The sequence below is a fragment of the Urocitellus parryii genome, chromosome 9 (assembly GCF_045843805.1).
Source record: "Urocitellus parryii isolate mUroPar1 chromosome 9, mUroPar1.hap1, whole genome shotgun sequence".
NCBI classification, from domain to species: domain Eukaryota; kingdom Metazoa; phylum Chordata; class Mammalia; order Rodentia; family Sciuridae; genus Urocitellus; species Urocitellus parryii.
Genome location: NC_135539.1, coordinates 108211904 through 108236060, shown reverse-complemented (window position 1 = coordinate 108236060; position 24157 = coordinate 108211904). Strand labels below are relative to the sequence as shown.

Here is a 24157-nt window from a genome sequence, read left to right as displayed (position 1 = left end):
CTCTCTGCTTACCTTGAACATGGGGAAAGTTGCAATGTACCACGCAACTTATAATGTATCCTGCCAAGCCTTAAAGGCTTGCATAATAAGCCTTGAAAGGATGAATGCCTGTGCCTAAAAGAGGACCATCTATTTTTGTGACCCTATCAGCTTAATGAAAAACTGCAAGTGCAACTAACTGAATTCCTACTAGTGAAAACAATGGATGATAGGAGGTTACCTGTTAAAACACGAGAGAGGGAGAGAGGGAATCCTTTAATGACCTGTTCATTTTACTACCTGTTGGTTCCTACTTAAATATTTTATTTCTTCTTGTTCCCACGTTGACAGTTTGTAGCTTTCTAGGAGTCTGTTTTATGCAGCTTTTAAATTTGATTAGTATATAGTTCATAATATTAAAAGCGTTTTTTTTGATGGTTTCTTTAATTGTCCTTTCTTTTTTAGTGTGTGTGTGTGTGTGTGTGTGTGTGTGTGTGTGTGTGTGTGTGTGTTTAATTTTACTTTCATTACTCTGTTCCCCCTGGAGCTGGGCTCCCCACTCCCCATCCCCTGCCATATTGTATTTTAAAATTTTTTTTTTCTTTCTCCCTTACTCCCTCTTTTGTTCTTTCTCCTTCTTCCCTTATATATTTTTCTTTCTTTGATCCACTGTGCCAGAAATTGCATTCATCTTTTCAGCTTTTGACTATTAGATTTCACCGTTGTTTCTTTTTCTCCAATTGATTGATTTTCTGCCCTTATTATTTCCTCCCTTTTTGTTTCTCTGGGTTGGCTCTCCTCCTTTTTATTCCAACTTCACGAGTTGGATGCTTAGTTCCTTTAATTTGTAAGGAAGGGATTTGTATTTCTGTTGTCTCTGATTGCTGTTCTCAGAGGTTTTTCAGGTTGTATGGAGTGAAACTGCACAAACACCTTCCAGGTTCTTCCTAGACCCCGCCTACTCTCAGGTGATGTCTGAACACTGGAGCCTTTATGTTTTAATCCATCGCAAATGCACTTGGCATGTAATGTGAGATAAAAAGTCAGATTGTTTTTTTCCACAAATAGTTAACTACACATTATTTATGAAGTCCCTTTCTCCGTTGGCTTATGGTACAATCTTGATCATGTCTTAAATTTTTAAATCCCAGACTGTCTGGGGCCTGTCTCCTCAGTTTCATTGATTGAGAAATCAATTCATATATTAGTACTGTGCTATTTTAATATTTTTTGCTTTGTCAAATATTTAAATGTTTCTTAGCTATTCTTACTGGTTTATTTTTCCTAGACATATCTTTGAAATTGCCAAGTTCCAAAAAAAAAAAAAAATCTCAGTAGGGTTTTCATAGGAATCACAATAAACTAGAAAGTAATTTGTAAATTGTTTATATTTTTACAACACTGTATCTTTCCTTCCAGGAATACAATATTGTATCCCCTTTCTTTTCTTTAAAATCTTGTTATTTCCCTTAATGAAGGTTCATGGTCTTCTTCATAATAGATCCTGCTAAATTTTTTTTTTTTTTTAAGGAGAGAGAGAGAGAGAGAGAGAGAGAGAGAGAGAGAGAGAGAATTTTAATATTTATTTTTAGTTTTCGGCGGACACAACATCTTTGTTGGTATGTGGTGCTGAGGATTGAACCCGGGCCGCACGCATGCCAGGTGAGCGCGGTACCGCTTGAGCCACATCCCCAGCCCTAAAATTTTTAAGATTATTTATGAGTCTGTTTTCTCCTCTTAGGATTGGAATATTTTCCATCTGATTATTTCTGGTCTATGGTAAAGGTATTTATGTATTTCTTTTATATTTCCATTACTTATCACTTGTTTTTGTGGTTTTTTTTTTTTCTGTTTAGATAACACCATCCACAGATAATGACTTTGCTTCATCTGTTTTTACTTTGCTAGGCCTTCTAGGACCATATAATAGTTGGTGGTTTTTCTGCTTTAATTCTAACCTAAATGGAAATCCTCATATTGCTTTCACCATTAGTGAGAGATTGTGCAAGTTTTACTTATTTATCTTTAAAAAACCATGTTAAGGATTCCTTCTGACTTCCTTTTAAAATTGGTAATTTTTTTCAATCTTGAAAGCCCCCATTCAGAAGAGTCCCTGGTTTCCCCTCCTTTGTTCCATCAGTATGACATTTAAGAGTAATCAGCTTTTCAGTCGCAAACTCCAGAGACTCCTACAACAAAGTGGCCATGACCATGGGATTTTAAAATTCACTGCTTTCCCCAAGTTTTTTTTTTTTTTTAATACTAATTTCTAAGTGAGATTGATTGGCCTATAATTTTATCCTCAGATTTCAATCTTGGCACTCTGCTAGCTTTATAAAACACATGGGGAAGATTACTTTTTAAAGTTTAAAAAATAATAATGTATGATATGTCTGTGTCCTCAAAGCTTCGGATCATTCACTTGTAAGTTTGTCAAGGCATGAAGTCTGTTTGGCAGTCGAGCCATTGAAAACTTTCCCATATCTTTCAGGGTTATTGGTATATTTAGAATTCTCTTCTTCTTAAGTCAGTTGGAGCAATTTGTATTTTTCCATATCACAGAGATTTTCAAATGTACTAACACACAGTTGTATCATGTTCTCATGATGTTTTTTTTTTAATTTAATTTTAATTAATTTATTTCATTCTTACACACATGGAGCACAACTTTTCATTTCTCTGGTTGTACACAATGCAGAGTCACACCATTCATGCAATCACACACACACATAGGGTAATAATGTCTGTTTCATTCCACCATCTTTCCAACCCCACAGCCCCTCCTCTCCTCTTGCTGTCCTCTGCCCAATCCAAAGTTCTTGCATTCTTCCCTTGCCTCCCCTACACACATTATGGATCACCATCCACTTATCATACAAAACATTCAAACTTTGTTTTTTTGGGATTGGTTTACTTTGATTAGCACGATATTTTCCAACTCCCTCCATTTACCTGCAAATGCTATAATTTCATTTCTCTTTAAGGCCGAGAATATTCCATTGCATGTATATACCACAGTTTCTTTATCCATTCATCTATAGAAGGGCATCTAGGTTGGTCCTGTAGTTTAGCTATTTTGAATTGAGCTGCTATAAACATTGAGCAGCTATGTCACTGTTGTATCCTGATTTTAAATCCTTGGGGTATAGATGGAGGAGTGAGATAGCTGGGTCAAATGGTGGTTCTCATAATGTTTTTGGATAATGTATGTGTTTCATTTCACCTGTTTTAAGATTTATCTAGTAGGTTTACTTTCTTTCTCAAAGAACAAGTTCTTGGATTTATTTGTAAATTCTACCATTTTTTTCTGTGTTCTGTTTCTAAAGATTATTTTTGAATGAATAACAGCCACCCTAGGTCCTTCTGACTTCACAGAGCCCAAGCACACCTTCTTCTCTGCAGTGTCTACCTTCCTGGAAAGTTAGACTAACCATATTTTTATAAATGGAACTGTGCTTTCCATCGATTTGTGTTCTCACTTCATAGGAGCTTTATTATCATTTCTTTAATCTTCAGTGATATGAAGTTAATGTTTCTTTAAATAAACTCTCAAATGCAGGGAGCCCTGCCGGTTAAAGAGTCTGATTTTTATGGTGTAAAGTATTTATTTGACTTGCAACCCCCAGTTTCTTTGTTTTCATATAGCAGGCATCTCCAAGTGGGATGTAACGATAATTGAACACTTTTACTTTCTGCCTTTTCTTTTTTCCTGTACCCACGGGTGGGATTCACTGTTCCTCATCTCAGTTTATGAGAAAAGGGCAGAGCAGCTCATTTATGGATTAGTTCTTTCTTTCACACAGTTTGTTCAATAGGAACCTCTTGAAGGGTGTGGGCTTTGTTGGGAGAAAAATTTTCCCACTTCCTCTTGTGATTAGTGAAGTTTGGTTGCAAGATAGTTGGTCATTCTGGAAACCTGAGAACAGGGTGGGGAAACCAAGCCAATAGGTCCTGTCCTTCAACAGGTGGCCTTGCCTTGGGAACCAGGGGAGCTGGCTCACCAAGGGAGGGACCACCAGGGACCCCTCAGTTACAAGGCTTTGTGGAAGTCCACGGTCCCACAGGAGCAAGGACTGGACAGCCTATTGCAGTGGGATATGTGGAGTGACACGGCAGCCAAGGTTCCAAGCATCCCGTTTGGTGACACTTCACTTTGTACCTGACCATTGTCTGCCCTGTTACCTGTGGCTAGGGCCTTGGGAAACTAGTGAGTCACTGTCTTCCTTTTCTGGTGTTTTCCCCTTTGTTGATACTGGTCCTTAAAGTAGGTGATGGGGTTCAGGAACAATACCCCAAGTCTGGCACCCTGGCATTTGAGAAATGCCAAGTAGCAGGAGGTCAGTCTCACCTGCTGTCTACCCTTTTTCCTTGAGACATGTCATAAAACCTAGGAAGGATTTTCTGACCCTCCCCTGAGATTGGTAATGAGACCTCTAATAGGGAGTTGCCCTTTATCTACCTGGAGGAAAGAAAGATCCTGTTCTCTGAAGATACAGGGATACAGGAGAACCTAAAAAAGATCAGGCCTGGCTAAGTTTTTGTCTTTCTTTTTTTTTTTTTAATTGTAATTGGACATAATACCTTTATTTTACTTATTTTTATGTAGTGCTGAGGATCAAACCCAGCCACCTCCTACATGCTAGGCGAGTGTTCTACTGCTGAGCCCCAGCCCCTCCCCCAGTTTCTTATCACAAGATCCTACTGGTTGCCTGTATATTTCCCCACAATCGCCCACTTTTCCTGAAACCCGGAATCGCAGCAAGCAAGCGTATAACCATTGCTTTGGGTTTTCATTTCCTTATGAAAGCTCCTGTGTCATGTGTTAAACCAAAACTTTGAGGGAATCTCTGAAACACAAGGGTTTATTGAGCTGTTTCAGGAAAGAGACCAGATCCTGGGACAAGTTCCTGTAATTTCTGGTAGCAGAACCGGGAAGGGGTTGGAAAAATGTCTGCAGGACCTAGAACTAAGAGAATTTTTATTCCTTTGGAGAAGGAAAGCACAGATGTTTACACCAAACTCATATTGGTCATGGGTGACAAGGGTGGAATTATGCAAAGCAGAGTGAGGGGTCAGAAGGGTGATCCATAGGAAGTGACTTTTGCTTCTGCATTTGTCCAGTTAACAATTGGGAACGTTTATATGTAAACAGCCCTGCTGATCCTCTGTGATGGGATTTAAGATTCCAGCACTCATTGAAGAGTAGCTTTCATTATTTTTGGCTTGTAGCTTGTTATTGATTAACTTCTTCCCATTGTTCTTCTCTGTCCCCTTAGATTAAGGACATCTCAGAAATTCTTTTATCACATGTAAAAACTTACATGAAATAAATTCATATGCTTTTGTCTTTGTTAGTCTTTTATTATAGGGGCTTTAGCCACAAGTCTAAGAAAAGGTAAAGACGAGATGTTTGTCCTCCCCTATGTTATGTAGGGGTGTGTGGGGTTCCAGAGATGCTGCCTCCTGATGTTATGGGGCTAGGGCCTTCTGTGAAACTGAGGCAGTGCCAAGTCCCCTCCAAGTCCCAATTCTTGGGATCAGGCCAGAAAGACTTCAGATTGTGTTGCTCAGAGTTACAGGAATGAGTTCATTACAGGGGAGAGTAAAGGGGAAAGGGGACCCTCTCAGAAGGTCTCTCTCAGAGAGAAGAGGGATGGCATGTACGTCCTGTCCTCCGGTTTTATAGGAGGTCCCAGGGAAGTTTCCAGAGAGTCTCGACCAGGTCCACCTGGTCCAGGATTTTTGATTGTTAGCAGCATGACATCAGGCTTTCAAGTCCCCACTGCCATGACAACTCTAGGTCGCTTTGGCCCATGTTGACCTAGTCTTACAGCTTTTATGGTTAGGGGCAATTATCCTTATCTCCCCAAGTTCTGGGATCTGATCTGCTTCAGGGTAACTTGTGTTCTTCTTATCAGCATTTCAGGCCTGCGTTTCTCCTGCAGATAACAGGTAGTTTCTGGAGGAATGTAGCATATCCTGTGGACTTAAGCCAGGCAGGGCTGCAGGTAAATTGCTTTTTTAAAAGAGAAAGTTGTGGGAGTCAACACATGGACCCATTCACAGAATTAGTCCCTTAAGCTCACATTCCTACCACTCAATGTCTGTCTGTCCCCTATCACTGATACTTTTTTTTTTTTTTTTTTTTGGTACCAGGGATTGAACTCAGGGGCACTCAACCACTGAGCCACATCCCCATCTCTATTTTTTATTTGATTTAGAGACAGGGTCTCATTGAGTTGCTCAGTGCCTCTCTTGCTGGGGCTGGCTTGGAACTTGTGATCCTCCTGCCACAGCCTCCCAAGCTGCTGGGATTATAGCCTTGTGCCACTGTGCCCCCAGGCCTCACTGATACTTTAAATAAATTCTTTAATAAGTGCCTTGGAACATGGCCTAGGTCTGAGGGCCCTTGAAGGCAACCCGTAGTGTTGGATCTCCCCACTCCTCCTCTGCTTTCTCCACCTGCTGCCCACCAGTGATCCATGTTGCACCCGACACATGCAACAGCACACCTCATAGTTCTCTCTTAGCTTGAGAGTTTCCATTTTCAGTTGCAATGTCATTTGGAATGGTAAGGATTCCCATAGAAATTGCATTCTTGGTGGTCAGCCCTAAGAGATCTCAGAATTTCTTATGTGAGCAGCTCTTTTGGGGGAGGTTTGCAAGCCATTTATGAAGTGTATAGGTTTGCATCCTATTTACATGTCTGATTTGCTTTTGCTTAGGCTATTTCTAAATAACATTTTTATTCCTTAAGTGAGGATTGGGATAGAGGAAAGGGAAACCCAAGCTTCAAATGGTGTGGAAAAACCAGCCCTTTATCACCAGTCTTCTATATGATAATTTACCTATGGATATTTGAAAGTTGTTTCCCATTACATTTTCTTATCATTAGGGGCCCATCTTTTCTGCTCCCCTTCCCCTTTTTCATTTATTGCCCTAGTTGGCTGTATCCACTGGCTTCCTAGGGAAATAAAGAATCAGCAGAAGCTGATTGGAATTTTTCAAACGCATAGAAACAGCAGGACACAAACACTATGAGTGGGTGTGCCCCTCTATGACAGTGCAGGGGCTTGTATCAGATGAGAGAGAGAGAGAGAGAGAGAGAGAGAGAGAGAGAGAGAGAGAGAGAGAATGAATGAATTTTCCCTTCTCCCTGAGTATTGCCCACTAATTACCCCCTCCCCAGAACTAATTTCCCATCAAAATCTTGAGGGTGAAAGTGGTAGGTTAGTTAGAGGTTTTAAGTAAGTGGTTTACGACCACCGCTCATAAACAGAGATTAAAATGCAAATCCTCTGGCTCAGTGGGTAGGATGGGGATATGAAGTATTCTTTTGTTGGGGGCGGGTGAGGGGGTGGGGGGTGGAATCCACAACAGACACAGTGGCACAAGGCTCATCCGTGGGAATTGCTGCATTCCTAGGCTCTCGGGCAGCTCTGTGGAGTGCTGAATTTTGGGAAATGGTACCAGGACACTAGAGGAAGGGACTGGCTCTGCTGCCAATCTGTCCTGTGTGGTCTGGAGAGTTTTCCCAGGGATAGAAGGCTTCCACCCATTGGCAGCAGCCTCCTGCTTGTCTGCATTTGAGTCAGGAGGAAAACTCCAGTCCTGCCCATGGGAGTGAGGGCGTGGGCCCCCAACCTGGGAAGGAATTGTCCCTGAGGGTCTGAGGGGGCTATCGTTCTTCAAAGAAAGATCCGTGGCTGCAGGTTCTCAGCTTCTGCTCAATCAAATGCATTCTGCAGCTGTGAATTTTCAGCTCAGACAGTCTAAAGATAATGATTTCTAAAGGGGTCATGGATAGATTTGAGTTGGAATTTAACATTAATATCATATATACAGCATTTGTTTGCATCAAGAAATCAGACAAGGGTGATTTGTAGAAATTCTACAAAACTGGGGGAGAATTTTTGGCCTGGAATTATGTTGTCCAATCTGGTAATCCCTAGCTACCTAGGCGTAGTAAGCACTTAACATGTGGTTCTTCTGAATTAAATGTGCTATAAGGGGGCTGGGGATGTGGCTCAAGCGGTAGCGCGCTCGCCTGGCATGCGTGAGGCCAGGGTTCGATCCTCAGCACCACATACCAACAAAGATGTTGTGTCCGCCGAGAACTAAAAAATAAATATTAAAAATTCTCTCTCTCTCTCTCTCTCTCTCTCTCTCTTTCCCCCCCAACCCTCTCTCTCCTCTTTAAAAAAAAAAAAATGTGCTATAAGGACAGTGTGTATTTAAGATTACAAAAGGAATGTAAAACAATGTATTAATAATTGTTTAATGGTGATTGTATATTGAAATAATGTTTTGGTTATTTTGTTTAAAAAGAATATAATAAAATTAATTTCACCTTTTTTTTCTTTCTTTGTTGCTATAAGAAACTTTAGTGGTTCATATTGAATTTCTGTTGGACCCTGCTGAGCAGGTTTTATCCTGATTTTCCTGTTTACATAGGAGACTTTTTCCCACTAGATGAAGGAAAGGAATACTCTGTTCTTAAATTCTGAATACTTCTGGCTGGATATTTCCTTTCTTGGAGCCTGTAGGAGGTGGCAAGCAAATTTTTCCCACTAGAGGGAGATATATTACAATTTCAGGAAGTCTGGGATTAGCATGTCAACTGCTATTTATGAATATCCTTTTTTAAAAAGAAGAGACTAGCTCAAGTTTTTGCTTTGTTTCATGTGTGCATAATTTCAGTGTTTCTGGAGTTTGCATTTTGTGTAAGCGTGAGGCTGAAATAAAAGAGGGAATAGGCAGAGAGGTTTCCCACTCTCTCCAGAATGAATTCTGAGCTTTCTGTTACTTCTTTGTGGGATTGCAATCACTTGTCTGTTGCCCATGGACTATTTCCTTGGACTGGAGCCCAGGCACAATGCAAAAACACACAATGTGTCCTTGTGTGTAGCTGTAACAGAAAAGACCAGTGCCCCACTACAATTGCACTCCAGCTGTCATCACGCCCCTGTGTGACACTCCATGCATGTGGGATACACATCAATGGGTTCCTGGAGCTGTGATGTGGTTCCCTGGGCCAGGGTGCAATACCCTGTCCTTTCCTCTTGTTCTTTGGAGCAGTGTTGCCTGGGGTGTGGGCCTGGGGCTACTGCGTCCATCTAGTGCATGTGAGTCTGCCCCTCGATCCTACTCTGAAAAAGCAGCAGCATTTCATGATCATGCTTAGTGACCCCACCCTCTTTTGGTTTTTGCTTCTGGGTAGTTCCTTCTCAATTTTTGGAGTTTTTTAAAAAATATTATTATTTTTAATTCTGATAGGCATAGAGTTTTCTTCCTTTCCTTGTCTACGTATTCCTTGTCCCTCTTTAATGAATCACAGCCATTCTGATGGCTTTGTCACTACCGTTGTACTGAGGACCCCTATGCCTTTATCTCTCCCTTAGGACATTCTTTGAGCTCCACCCCCACCCACTCCTCTGTCTCCTGGACATCACACAGGCCTCAAGGTTAGCCCTCATGTCCACTATCAAGGCACTACTCAGCCCAAGGCAGTTTCATATTTTCTGTTTGTGTCTCTTCCCCAGTGAACAAGACGCACCCAGAGACTGAGAGCTTTGCCAGTCAGATTCTTTTTCATTTTTTCATTCCTAGTATCTCACATGAGGTCTGGTTATTGCACACCCTTAAGAAGAATCAAAGATTTTGTTGTTTAAAAAAAACGGATAAGCCATCATGTCATTAACTTAGGAACACATTTTGACCCTGATTTGATTCCATTTTATTCTATCTTGTGAGCATTTTGTCCTAGAATCGTCATTATCACTATCATTTGGTGGTACCAGTCCATATAGAAACAAATTTAATTACCTGTCCAACTGGGGAATTTGCACCAGCCTCCCCCAGTTTCCCTGTGTTGGACACTTTTCTCCTCTGATCCCCTCTCCTTTTGTGACCCTTATTACAAGTTGAAAGGGCCGTTTCCACCAGCCCCATCCTGTATTTCCAAGAACTTAGGTCCCAGAAAACCAGAAAGGAGGTCAAGGAGTGTGATGGGCTTGTGCCCCACCCCGTCTGCTTTTGCAGGACATTCTCCAATTTCTTTTAGTGCCTTTGCTCTGTAGCCAACCCGTTTGTTTAGACTTGTGACTAATGGAGACTGTTTTTCTTGTCAGAGCATGAAGAGGAACTGGACCAGGAATTTGAGTTGGAGGCTGACGCTTTCTTTGGAGGACTAAAGAAGGTACAAAGTGGACCAAGGGTGAATTTTCTCAACTTTCAAATCTAGTGTTTTGTATCACTTATATATTTGGAGTTTGCCAGGTACAGTATGGTATTCAGCAATAACCGGGAATAAAGCGCCTTCCTAGAGTAGAAATATGAGAGTGTCGGGCTGGATCAGGCATTCTCCGTGGTTATTTTCTTGTTCTCAGCCTCTTCTTAAGGCACCAGAAATCTGGTTATGTAACCTTATTGGTTAGTACAATTTTCACTTGGGTCCGGCTCAGGAAGTCCCGTCTTGATCTAGCTGTATCTGTTAGAATCAACCATGGCCCTGGGCACTCCCTGTGCCTGCCCTTGGCAACTGTGAGCATGTCCTCCTTCAGCCCCTCAGGGCCCTGCTGTGCCCGCTGTGGTGGAGCATGCGGGGAATGACCACCCCTTTCTTCCTCCTCTGCCCTGGTGGAGGAATGGCTCCTTTGTCTTTTGCTGCAGTTTATTTTGTAGCAGGCAGGATGGCCACTGTTCCGTCAGACCTTGTACCCTTTTGATACGACAGGTAGCACTTCCGTGCTGGAGAATGTCGTGGGTGGGCACCAGAACCTCCCCTAAGTAGACCCCTCAGTCTTCCTATCAGCACCTTTTTTCCCTGAAATTCTTCTCATTCTTCCCTTGTAAGTTTCCCAGGAACCTGTTTTAATACGGACTTGGATATCAAGAGGTCCACAGCCCAGCTCTTGGTTTGAGGTTCAGGTCAAAGGTCAAATCCAGTTATGAGCTAGGTAGTTGTTTTCTGTTTCAATGTTCTTGTTTTTTTTTTTTTTTTTGGTATTGGGGATTAAACCCAGGTGGTGCACTTAGCCACTGAGCCACATCCCCAGACCTTTTTATGTGTGTTTTATATATAGAGAGAGTCTCTGTGAATTTCTTAGGGCCTTGCTAAGTTACTGAGGCTAGCTTTGAACTTGTGATCCTCTTGTCTCAGCCTCCCGAGCTGCTAGGGTTCCAGATGTGTGCCACTATACCCAGCTTCAAAATGTTTTAAAAATGATATCAAAGCACTGCTTTTTACCACTTCTACTCTAAGTATATGGTATAATGGGGTGGCCTGCAACCTCACAGAGTAGATTCCTGCTCAGGAGGTGTGAGCTGCCTAGGAAAATTAAAAAGTCTGAAATAATTAGTAAGAAATAAAGACCAAGCTAGAAATTAAAAAGAGAAAGAGGAGCAGCTGATGGGTCTTCCAGTCCAGGTAGGAGCTGGAACTGAACAACTAAAAAAAAAGGCTCCTATTCTGTATTTAAGGGGGAGTCCATCAAAGGCAGGGACAAGGTTTCAGCAGGAGTCTTGGTTTGGAGCTTGCTTTGCAGTGTGGCAGGGGTCTTGCAGTAAATAGGCTGATGGGCATTTGGGCAAGCCGCACCCATCTCTGGGAAGCTGTATGGCTCCACCTAGTCACTCCCACCTCTGTAGCTCTGCTAGAACTTGAGCGGTGAGCTAGGTAGGACCCCACGTGAACCAGGCATTCTCAAACCAGTGGATTCCTACAGGGAGTTCCTAATACCAGGCTTTCCTGCCTAAACGGCTCCAACATCGCTTTAGTCCATGCACGGTTCACGGATGGCCCCCGGCATACCAGATATCGTTTCAATCATCTTTTGTGGGCTGGCTTGAGACATAAAATAATGCGTCCAGTTCTGAGCATCCTACTTACCAATGAACTTTTGGAGGACAATTCATCTCAGAGTTGGGCACTGCCTGTCCTGCTGTTTTTCTCCCTTGACAGTTGCCAATCTTGCTGAGTTGTTACAAGTTTACTTCAATTTCCATTTTGGTTTGCTGGGGTGGTCAGTTCCTCATCCAGCTCTGGCTCTATACAGAGGCAGTATGTTTGACGTAAGGCCCATGTTTGTCTGGTACTAGGAGGAGAGCCCTGTATTGCATGGGGTGCTCTTCCTGGCTTTTATTGCTCTATCCCTGGACTATTTCCATGAAAAATTGGATGTAAATTGCATTTGCAATCATGGCATCCTTTTGTAGATGTTTCTTGTTCACATAGCCCTCTCATAGTAAGAAGGGGAGGTTGGTAGGTTTGTGCCCATTTCAGAGATGAGGAAACTTGGGAAGTTTCTGTCAGGGAGGAATTTGGGATGTAACAGGAAATGACCCTCATGAATCTCTTTAGAGATAAAACACTATTGAATCTCTGATGATAACAACAACAAAACACAGTGATTTTTTTTTTCCCTGTGTAGTCACAATTCTGGCGTTTCAGATAATACTGAATAACATAGTTTTTTTTTTTTTTTTTTGCCAGGGGCCAAAATAAGCAAACTGATTTTAGAACAAGAAACTTTTAGCTGAAGAGATGCTATTGTGAGGTAGTATGAGAACATGAACACAGGGTCAGGCTCTGACAAGTTTTTGAGCTGTGGCCGGAGGATTTCATTGTCAAGGGCAGGCTCAGCCCAGGGTGTGCTGCTATTTCTAGACAAAGGGGCTTTGTGTTCACTGACTTCCTGCCTCCCACCAAATTCCATTAGTCCAGCTGCCTGACTCTCACTAAGGCACTAGAGTTCTGGGGAGTTGATCTCTCCCCAGCCATTCTCTTTGGTGGCCCTCATAAGAGGCCAGGGGTGTTGACAGTCAGGCCCATCCTGCCTTCGTGAAAAAACACACACACACACACACACAAGGCACAGATACATGTGCGTGGGAGCCCTAAGGACTACGTCCTTTGCCATCCCAACACATCTTTCTCTTTCCCTCCATCCATGTGACAATTTATCCCTCGGCCCGGGGCTACTGAGCACCTGTTTTCTCATCGGTTTACATTTCATTACCTTGCACGTGGGTGGGTGGTTTGGAGTCCTAGAGTTTAGAGAGAAAATGACGGGTCTTGGTGGATATCCAACAAATGAAGGAAATTGATACCACGCCCTGAGGTTCTAGACGCTCCTCACTGAATATTTCCCATTTTGGAGGCTTTAACAGGTGGCAAGCAAATGCTCCTTTAGTCTGAATTCTAATCAAAGGAAAATGTTAAGTGTGGACAGAAGAGGAATCGTGACCTTAATAAGAAAGCTCGTGTTCTCCAGCCAGCCGGTTCCTTGCCCATGAGTCTATGGCTGGCTGAACCTCAGCGCCATGGACATTTGGGACCAGAAGATTCTTCGTTTGGGGAGTTGCTCTGTACCTTGTAGGATGCATGACATCCCTGGACTCTCTTAGTAAATGCCAATCAGATTGTATTTCCCCTGTCTTGACCGTTAAGAATGTCACCAGGTGCTGCCAAAGCCTCCCAGGGGGCCGGATCACCCACTTCCCAGAACAGCTGTTCTATCCAGTAGTGAAGGGCTTTGCCCCGGTCCCTTGGTCATGTTGACTTGACATTCTCACCTCTGCCCATCCTGTTTCCTCATCTGGAGGTGTCTCCCCTCTTCCCTTTCTGGCCCTTACACTTCAGATCTCACCTGGGTTTGCCCATCATGGGTGTGTTGCCTGAACCTCAAAGGTGTGCTTAGCCCCCAACCCTTCCCTACCTCTCTCTACACTTCCTTCCACAGCTTTTAATGAAGGTGTTTCTGTGTCTAAGTTCATGTTGGGAACAGCAGTGAATCAGAGAGACAAGGTTCCATGCTAGTGTCTCCTAGTGGGGACAGAACAACAACAGATAAATGGACAAATGTAGGCTGGGCAAGGTGGTGCTTGCCTGTAATCCCAGCAACTCAGGAGACTGAGGCAGGAAGATCTCAAATTTGAGGCCAGTCTAAGACCCTATCTCAAAATTAGAAACACCCCCCCCAAAAAAAAGAGCCTCCACAAACAAGCAAACAAACAAACAAACAAAACAACCAGGGATGGGAATGCAGGTCAGTGGTAAAGTGCCCCTGGGTTCAATTTCCAGTACCATTTTTAAAAAAATGTGCAAATGTAACAGCCACAGATTGAGCTAAATGGTACAAAGGTATTCTAATCCATTTACATTACTATAGCAAAATACCTGAGGTAGGCTATTTTATAAAGAAAAGAGGCTTATTTTGGCTCACAGTTCTTTAGGTGCAAGGTTGAGAGGCCTGAATCTCAACACCTGGGACAACACCTTCTGGGTGCCCACTGGAGCAACCTTCTTGCTGTCAGAGTGAGTCCCAAGGTGGCACAGGGCATCACACAGCAAGGGACAGTGAGAGCTCATGTGTCTGTGTGGTCTCTCTTCTTATAGAATGACCTAATGACCTTTTTCCTAAGGTCCCCTCTAAACACCAGAGTTGGATTAAGCTTCCACCCTCTTTATACCTCATGGTGGGAATTAAATTTCAACACTTGAAGCTTTGGGGGACATACTCATCTAGATCCAAATCATAGCTGAAGGAAATAAACAGGCTGTTGTGATAATGATGCTTTGGATCAGGTCGCATGCCCTATTATTATAAGGTGGCTGGTAAAGTTTCATTTTGTATTAGCCATTCCCACTAGACTGTCAGTCTCCCAGGCGGGGCTGGAATTTAATAATTTCTGTACCTTCTATGCCTGGGACAGAGTAGATGAGTATTTTAATGAAGCTATCTGCAGGAAAGAGTGAATGCTTTGAAGTGAAATGCATCAGTCCCAAATGCGGGCAGACAGACCGACAGACACGTAGGTAAATGCTAGGTGGACAGTGTTCATATCACAGCAGGAGAGACCATGTGAGCACCTCCTGCTGCTGGGAGGAGGAGGTAGACCTGCTGTCCAGCTCATGTGTAGGATTTGGCCAGATCTCCTCAGTAGAGGAGATACTAATTTGGGGTTGTGGGTGGGGTAGGTCACCATGATTGGAAAAGGGAAGGGCACGTTGGAGATATGCAGGTGCCAGGTGCAGCTGCATTTAGGACAGGGAAAGGGGGCTGGGCCCGACCACAGTCCTCCACGTGTCAGTGATGGTAGGATTTGGAAGATCACAGTCCAAATCAGGATGCCTTCCAGAGACCTTGTGTAGTTACGGCTGTCGGGCTTCTCTGACTCTATGATCTTGAGGTCTGATCATCTCGTCTGCTCTCCCAGGCCCTAAGAGGGCATGCCTCAGGACCCCACAGACTCCAGTGGCCTCCTGCAGTGGTTGTGTGCTGGGGTACTGCATGTGGCCTGGGCCTTGCCTCTTGGGCATTATCTGTCATGGTGTGCGGCAGCCTCCTTCCTCTTTTTTCTTGACAGTCTTCTCTCTAGTGGTGGCAAGGAGCTGCAGAGGCTCAGTGTCCTGTGCCTTACCTGATGCTCTGAATGTGCTTGTAGGCGGCAGGGTCTGTGTCAAACTGGTACTATTGCAGCTCTCATCTTTGGGTTGCATTGTTATCAATTTTTTTTCTTCTGTTTTTATTTCTCAGTCAAGGTACTTGGAAGCCAAATGAAAAAAGCTCAGGTTTGGGGTTGGGTAGACTTGAGTTCAAATCTGACTTTGCTGCATCTGGGAAAATATTTCCCTCCTCTGAGTCTCAGTTTTGTTATCTGGAATGTGGGTGTGGGGGGTTATGGGGAAAGAGATGATGGATATAAATCACCCCAGCATGCACGTGCTTGGTACAGAGTAGATGGCCACTGTTTCCTTCAGTGGGTGATTACTTCCTTGATTGAGCGTTAAGAGCCACCGACTCCCGCTCTCTGGCAAGGAGGTCATGCTCTACAGAGAAGCATTGAAGTGCAGAAGGAGATGCCACGGAAGGAGCGTTATGCTCCTTTGCATTACGAAGTTATCTGCAGGAAAGAGTGGTTGCTTTGAAGTGAAATGCATCTGTCCCAAATGTACAGGTCGTCAGTTCTTCCTTTCTTTCCTGAGAAGAGGTTTTTCCTGTGGCAGGTTGCTGAAATTGGGGTGTGCCTGTGAATAAGACATTGTTTCAGAAGTAAAATCAGAGAGGATTTTACTTTAAGAGTCTGTGGGAAGGACTAGGAAGAAACCATAAGGGGCAGAAAGGGACCCTTGATGGGTTATGTCTTGGAATATAGACTGAAAAGAGGTACTTTCCTAAGACACGGTTTTTAGCTACTCAGGATTTGGCCATAAAGATGGTAAGATGCAGTTTATTTATAAATGCCTCTTTGTCTCCATTCTTTGAAAAATCAACAATGCTGTCTTGATCCCTTTGACAAAGACGCACTGGGCACCTACTCAGGAACAGGCTCCCAGGCCATGTGCTGGGGATGCTGGGACGTTCCAGGCTCAGCCTCTGACCTTGGGATATTGGGAGAGGGTGATAATGAGATGGTGAGATAAGCAACTCAACTGGCCACAGGGGCCTGTGGAACAGAGGAGGTTTGTACCTGGCTCACTAGGACAGAGGCTGAGGTGTGGGCTGGGGGGCAGAGGAAGGTGAGTGGTGAGAGCAGCATGCCTGGGGACCTGCCTGAGGACCTGCCTGGGAACCTGCCTGGTGTGAGCCAGAGCAATTCAGCTTGACTGGAGGGTTGCATGTGAGGAGGGGAAGGCCCAAGAAAGGATAGGGCCATGTCATAAGGGCCATTAGGTGCCATAGGTGGAGTCTGGACTTTATCAAGGGGGCAATGGACAGTCATGGGAGGGTTTCAGGTGTCATTTCTTCTGTGGGCTCTTTGGAGAGCCCTTTGACTGTCTCCCCATCTTGCTGTTCCTGTCACCTCCAACTTGATCTTTCGGTTTTGCAGAGCTAAACCCTGGGTTCTAACTTCATCTTGTTTTCTCCTTGCTTCTTCAAGTACCTTTTCAATGAAACAAATACTCTTTTACATGAAGTAGTAGATAGATCAGCAAGAGGAGAGCAGAGCTGGGTACTTGGTGGCCAAGAGTTAATAAGCAAAGTTTAGCATTTGCACTGTATATTCTTTTTTTTTTCAACATAAGAATTGCAATATACACTTTGTACTACCAAAAAATCTCCACCACCCCCCCTTTCTCCCCACATGCCTGAAAATCTTCCACATATCAGGATGGAAATCCATCAGGGCTGAGTCTAGACGGGAGGCGGGGGACTGATGATACAGAGCAGGAATTTTCCCACATGTGCTTGTGAGCCTTCCTTCCATCACTAACCCTTGGATTTTTTTTGCCCCTACTGTTTAGAGACTCTTCCGCCCACATTCTCTGTGCCCACTGGGGTTGGCACAGGACACAAGAATATACCACTCTGCAAAGGGGCAAAGCTGTAAAAAATCCAGTTTTCTGCAAGGACAGGCTGAAACTCACACACAGCCAGTGTGCATATTAATCTGCTGTCCTCCCATGGGGGGAGGCAGAGGCATGAGAGAAACACTGGAATCATTTTTGAGAGCTTGCAGCTTCATGAAAATGAGTGAAGGCCTACCCCCTGTCAGCTCAGAGTTCGGACACATGAAGCAAAGCAGACAGTGCCAGAATGTCCCCTCACAAGAAGCCCCCGACCACACTCACACGTCTGCCTCAACCCAGGAAACACCACTGAAGGCCTGCTGTGTGTCAGGGAGCTGGATGCAGAGATGAAAGACGATCGTCCCTCAGGAAGGGCGAGACATTTCTCAGCCACGCTCCAGTCAGTTCATCAGTAATTATGTGCGTATTTCCAGCCTTACGGTCCCGATGGTGACAAGTGCTGTGGGATGAGGGAAGTCAGAGGCATGGTTTCTCTCCTCCAGAAGTTTAGACTCCAGCGGGGGGTTGTGGCTCAGTGGTAAAGCACTTGCCTATTGTGTGTGAGACACTGAGTTCGATTCTCAGCACTGCATATAAAAATAAAAAATAAAATAAAGCTCCATCAAAAACTAAAAAATATTTTTTTTAAAAAAAGAAAATTGAGACTCCATTTGAGAATGACAGGTGGCATTTAGCTCTTGTGAGGTGATTGTTATTGAAAAATCAATTTTTTGGTTTTACTCTGGGCAACTTCTGGCAGTGGGAGGTGAATAGAAGTTACATGTGTTCTTTCCCACAACCTTGCTACCTACTGGTGTGTTAGAGTCTGGATCTGAATCCTGCTACGTGTAAAAACATTTATCAGTAAGAAGTTACTAAACCCATCCTCAAACCTGGGTCTGAAGCTTATGAACCTCCCCCTGTCTCTGGGTCTTTTAACAAGCATTACAGAAATGCCATGCTGCCCTCTGAAGAAACAACCCTTCTTCTTCTTCTTCTTTTTTTTTTTGATACTGAGAATTGAACCTAGGGCCAGTCTCCTTAAAGCTTAAGCACTGACTTGAATTCGATTCCTACAGTTTATTCTTATAAGCATATTGGAGCCTGAGAAAACATTTTAACCCACCACATGCTGAATACCACTCTTTTCATTAGTAAAATGTGGATTTCTGTTATTGGAATTATTTGAATAGCAGCCATGTCTGGGATGTGGATTTCTGATTGGGATCTTTCAACGACTAACTCACACCTTTTGGAGTGTGGATTCCTCAGGTGGACACTTTCAGTGTTAAAAACTGTCTTTAGGAGGTGGATTAAAGTTAATTCACACACACATATGTTCTATAAGTACTCTAACAGATAGGATTGGGGGGGGGAACAGGGATCATTCCAAGCAGGCTGCATTTAGAGACACAGAGCTGAAATTTGGGGGGTGGTATGGGAAAACAGGGAGGAGGGGAAACATTTTCTTTTCTCAGTACTTTCCCTAAAAATGGTGCCTGTCAGCATTGTTAAAAAGGTTATTACCTCTTAAAATCATGACATGACAGTTGATAATTCTCTGTTAAAAAGAAATTAGAAGCAGCAGCAAGGTAAGTGCAAGATCATGGGGCATGAGGGAGATGTGCTGGGTGTTGCCTGAGTGGAGAACTGACTGAAGCCACTTTCAGGGATGACAGTAGCTGCTGAAAAGTTTGAGGTGGATGAAGGTTATTCCATTACAATTTTGCCACCAGGTTTTATGAATTCAAAATCCCAGACTGAATTTTATCATACCTGTAGATGTTAAATATTTATTAGGCAAACTGTAGGAATCTATTATACCTTTTATGAAGGGTCCCTTCTACATAGAAGTCCTGAATCATCAGGTAAGAAGATATGGCTATACCTGAGAACCAGATATATACAAAACTAGTATAACATCGGTCCATAAGTACAGCATCTCTAAAACTTAAGGTCTTACTTTATGACACCATTATTAGCCTTGCCTAAGCAAGGCCTCAAAAAATTGGTTTAAAACTCAGAATTGTTCCTCTCCACGGAAATCTTTAGTAAAAGGCGAAAGATTTATACGATCTGAAGAGAAACCAGAGTATGTTTCTGTCTTTGTTCCTGCTCTCTGCCAGTAACTGCAAGTCCTAGTTCAATGATGGTGGCTGTAAGACCAACCCCCTCATGGCTATTTACTGCCTAAAGTTGATGGTATAGGAATTCAGTAATTAAAATTTTCACAGTTAGAAATGTTGAGCTGAAAAAAATATGTATATGTATATTTTAAAGTTGAAAGGATTGTGCAGGGTACTATGGGTATGCAAATGAGAAGGTGAGTCATCAACTTATACCTTAGTACTCACCAGTTTCCTGAACCACCATTAGGGGGCGAAGCAAAGGTTGAGTGGCTGGGTTCTAATCCTTATCTTGGTTAAACCAAAGAAACTCTGGTTTTGTTCCTTTTTTTTTTATATTGGGACTTTGAGTACATTTGTTTCTTTCATTTTCCATTTTGCTTGAAGGCTTTTAATTTTGAAACAATTGTGTGCTCACAGGAAGTGGAACAGTGGTACCGAGAAGTCCTGGGTATTTCTGCCTGGCTTCCCTAAAGGGGAATCTAACTTAACTCTAGTGAACTGTGAAGTCCAGGAAGTTGGCATTGGTATGACCCCCGGCCCTTTTTTTGGATTTCACTGGTATCACAGGCCCTCATTTGTGAATGTGTGTAAAACTGCCTGCCATTTTGTTACGTGTGTGGATTCATGTTACCACAACACAGCAAAGGTACAGAACCTCAACAAACGACAGTGCTGACACTTTAGAGTCACACCTGCTCTGCCCTCCTCATCCCTAACCTCAAAGCCACAGTGATAGGATGGAGCAGGCACATGATTCCGACAACACACAGCTTGAAGATTGTAAGACCCTGGTGAGAGGATTGGCCCTTTTCTCATTCCGTAGTGACTGTTTTTGACCTTGGTGATGTTCTTTCTCTGGTCTCCTATACCCGGTATTATTATGGCCAGTCCCTTTTCTTTTGATTAATGTTGTATGGCATTATCCTTTTCATTTTCCATTCTTAATTTTCAGCTTACCCATATTGTTTTATTTGTTTCTTTCACTCTTTGGTTTTCTTCTAGTTTGGTTTTCTTCTAGTTTTTCCCCTAGGGCCTTGCACATGCTAAGCATGAGCTCTTCCACAGAGCTCCATCCTCATCCCCTGAAGTGAATTTCTTATAGACAGCATAGAATTGGGTCATTTTTAAACTGTTCATTCTGCCAATGTCTGTTTTTTAATTAGTGTATTTAATTTGGTTGGGGTTCATTCACCTTCTAGAATCTGTAGGTTTATGTCTTCTACCAAATTTGGGATTTTCTTGGCCATTATTATTTTGAATATTTTTTCAGTACCATTTTTTTTTTCTCTTTTCTTTCTGGAAAATTTAATAACACCCATGTTAGATCTTTGGCTATTATACCATGGTTCTCTGAAGCTTTGTTAAATTTTTGTCTATTTTCTCTCTGTTATTCAGATAGCATAATTTCTACTGAACCATCCTTAGGTTCAATGATTCTTATATCATCGTCTTCTACTAGTAAGTCCTTTCAGTGAGTTATTTTATTTAGTTAACTTAATTTTGTTTGTTGTCATTTCTCAAGTCCTGATGTCCCTGGCTAACCTGCCCTCCACCTCTCAGTCTTCTGATGATTATTTTCTAGATACTGTGTTGTTCTTGGTGGGAGAGGGGAAAATGTAGCTATTGTATCTTGCCTGGAATTCAAAGTACGCATGCCAAAATGTTTAAAGTAGATTTTAGTCATGATATCAAACATAAACCATTTTATTAGCACACAATAATTTTCTGAAGAGAGATGATGAAGGCTGTGTGCCCTGAAGATGTGATGAGTCCTTGGTCTTGTTTGTCTTTGTTCCCACTCTCTCAGGTACTCTCCCAGAAAATGCATTAGTACATTTTTTTGTTGCTATAGTAAAATACATGAAGCTGAGTACTTAGAAAGAAAAGAGGTTTTTCTTTTCTTTTTCAGCTCACAGGTTTAGAGGCTGAAAGTCCAAGGGCAGGTGGCTCCATCGGTTTGTTCTCTGGTGAGGGCCCACTTGGCTGGGTTACAACATGATGGAGATATAGAATGGAAATCAGATGGATACAGAAGCTAAACCGTGAGGGAGGCCTTATTTTATAATAGTCTGCTCTCTAGAGAACGAATCAGGGCCCTGTGAGAACGATACTAATGTCTTCAGAGGGTGATATCCTGAGTGACCTAATTACCTTCCACTTGGCCTCACATTAAAGGTCCCACTATCTCTCAACAGTACCACACCAAAGACCAAGCTGTTGGCACATGAACCTTTGGGGGACACCCTCAACCTCCATATTAACCATAGCACTGACCCTGCTCAGAGATGCTCTTGGATAACTTGAGCAACTAAAGGGCAAAATGGGCAGATGGAGGTGTGTGGGAGAGTCTCTTCATCTAACCTCAGTTGCCTACTACATTTCTGGTCTTTTATACATTGGAGCAAGGTGGTGCTATGGTTTGGATGTGAGGTGTCCCCGAAAACCTCATGGGTGAGACAATGCAAGAACATTCACAGGTGAAGTGATTGGGTTATGAGAGAGTGAACCCAATCAACGAATTCATCCCCTGATGGGAATCAGTTGAGTTGTAACTGAAGGCAGGTATGGTATGACTGGAGGAGGTGGGTGTTGGGGGCATGCCTGTGGGTGTATACTTTGCATCTGGCAAGTGGAGTCTTTCTCTCTCTCTCTTTCTCTCTCTCTCTCTCTCTCTCTCTGCTTTCTAATTATCATGTGACCCACTTCTCTCCACCGTACCCTTCTGCCGTGATGTTCTGCCTCACTCTGAGTCCTGAGGAATGAAATAGGCTATTTAGGAACTGAGACCTCTGGAACCATGAGACCCACATAAGTTTTTCCTCTTAAAATTGTTCTAGTTAGGTCTTTTGGTCACAGCAGTGAAAAAAAAGGCTGACTAAAACAGTGGGTATCTGGGATGATGAAGAATTCTCCTCTCTTCCCCCAGATGGATGGCCAAGAGGCTGAGTTTTCCTTCATTTCTGTTTGATCAGGGGGACTTCTTCACTGGCCTTCTGCACTGGCAACCTCTGAAATTTTAAAATTCCATCTGGAGCTCTAGTTGGCCAGTGTGCATCCACTCAGAGTTTTTTTTTCCTTTTCTTTTATTTGGTACTGGGGATTGAACTCAGAGGCACTGAGTTAACCACTGAACCACATCTTCAACCTTTTAAAAAATATTTTATTTAGAGACAGGGTCTCATTGAATTGCTACAGTGTCTCACGAAATTGCTGAGGCTGGCTTTGAACTCATGATCCTCCTGCCTCAGCCTCCTGAGCTGCTGGGATTATAGGTGTGCACCACATCCGGCCACTTGGAGATCTTGTGTGCAAACCAGCTTGCTTGAATGGGCAATGATTTCCTGGGCAGAAACCATAGTCTCTGAGAGCTTGTCGGAGGCTCTGGTCCCTGGGGGGGGGGTGGTGGGGGTGGATAGAGTTCTTCATTTTCTTTGTTATTGGGACACACCTTGTTTCTTTGGTGTTCTGGAGAAGTGACTTGAATCAGCGGTATGATTTGTTAGCAGAGTGTGTCCCTGGGGAGTCTTGTGAGTTTGTGCAGTTTGATTTCTAGTCATTCCAAGCTCTTACATTTTTCGTGACCCCTGACTTATTTCTCAGTCCTGCTCATTGTTTACAGTTCTTTCTTCCCCCATATACCTTATAGAAAACACAGTGTTTTTCCGGTTTGGAAAAGGGTGGGGGAAATAATGTAGTTTTCATGCCTTTGACTTCATCCTGGAATTTAATGCTTCTTTTCAAACCTTGTGCTATAGTTTGGATATGGCTCGAGTGTGTCCCCAGTGGTTGCTATGTAGGAAGCCTGGTCTCCAGTATGGTGATGTTAAAAGGTGATGGGACCTTTAAGAAGAAGGCCTAGTAGGAGGACATTTGGCCACTCAAGGCATGTTCTCATACGGAATTTACTTACTTTTCACAAAATACCAGCTTCTCTCCAGCTTTCTAAATTGCCATGTGATATCTTCTTCTCACATGCATTCCTGCCACGGTGCCATCCACCATGAAGTCCTTCCAAGATCTGGTTCTAAGCCCTCAAACCTCCAAAACTGTTAGCTAATAAACCTTTTTTCTTTATAAAGCACCCAGCTTCAGTTATTTTGTTGTAGTAACAGAAAATGGGCTGATGTTGTTATATTGTATGCATGTGCAAATATGTTACAACAAATAGAGAAGAAAATGGACCAATACAGATTTATTCTTTGTTAGCTTCAGGAAGAAAGGGAGGAACATAAAACAGATAAATCAGGGAAACAAATCTATCCATTTTAAATCAAGGATATGTTAGTCTTTCATAATCCAGGGTAACTTCTAAGAATTAGGTGAGTCAAGAGTTGTTGTGACCAGAAGCTGTTATGGAGTTCAGGTTGGCAGTTGGGGTGAAAATATTCAAAGAATTTACCCGCATTGATTAGGTCATCATAATTCAATCAAGTCCTCTTAAGAGGGCTTCTCTTTTCTTCTTTCATGAACCTCTTTTCCTCTGCCATCATACCCTGGATCAGTTTACCTGTCTTAGGTGGTGAGGGCATTGAAGAGATTGGGCGTGGCACACAGATTGGTGCTGTTTGTACCTCTCTTCTTGGTACCATTTCCACCCTTGTAAATATCTGCATTTGTACAGGATGGAAAAGATGTTTCAGCACAGACTCTGCTCTTTGCAGGAAAAAAGTTTTATTAGTGAAAGCATTTTACCTTTAAGGAGTTTTAGTTGGGAGAGGGTATTGTCTCTGGAAATGGTGAGCAGTAAAATGATTTA

At 43.0% G+C, this 24157-nt stretch overlaps 1 protein-coding gene and 1 non-coding gene across 4 annotated transcripts in view; one reads left to right on the top strand and one right to left on the bottom strand.

Moving 5' to 3' along the window:
• Positions 1-24157, top strand: part of Hhat (hedgehog acyltransferase) — a 297519-nt gene that overhangs the window by 5544 nt on the left and 267818 nt on the right. For all 3 annotated transcript variants that reach the window (XM_077802805.1, XM_077802804.1, XM_077802803.1), the window contains exon 2: positions 10110-10177. In XM_077802805.1, coding sequence (XP_077658931.1) covers positions 10110-10177 — 68 coding nt within the window. The remainder of the gene's footprint in view (positions 1-10109; positions 10178-24157) is intronic.
• LOC113181859 (U5 spliceosomal RNA) lies at positions 19253-19368 on the bottom strand. The gene has a single exon (XR_003300640.1). It is a non-coding gene; the product is annotated as a U5 spliceosomal RNA (small nuclear RNA).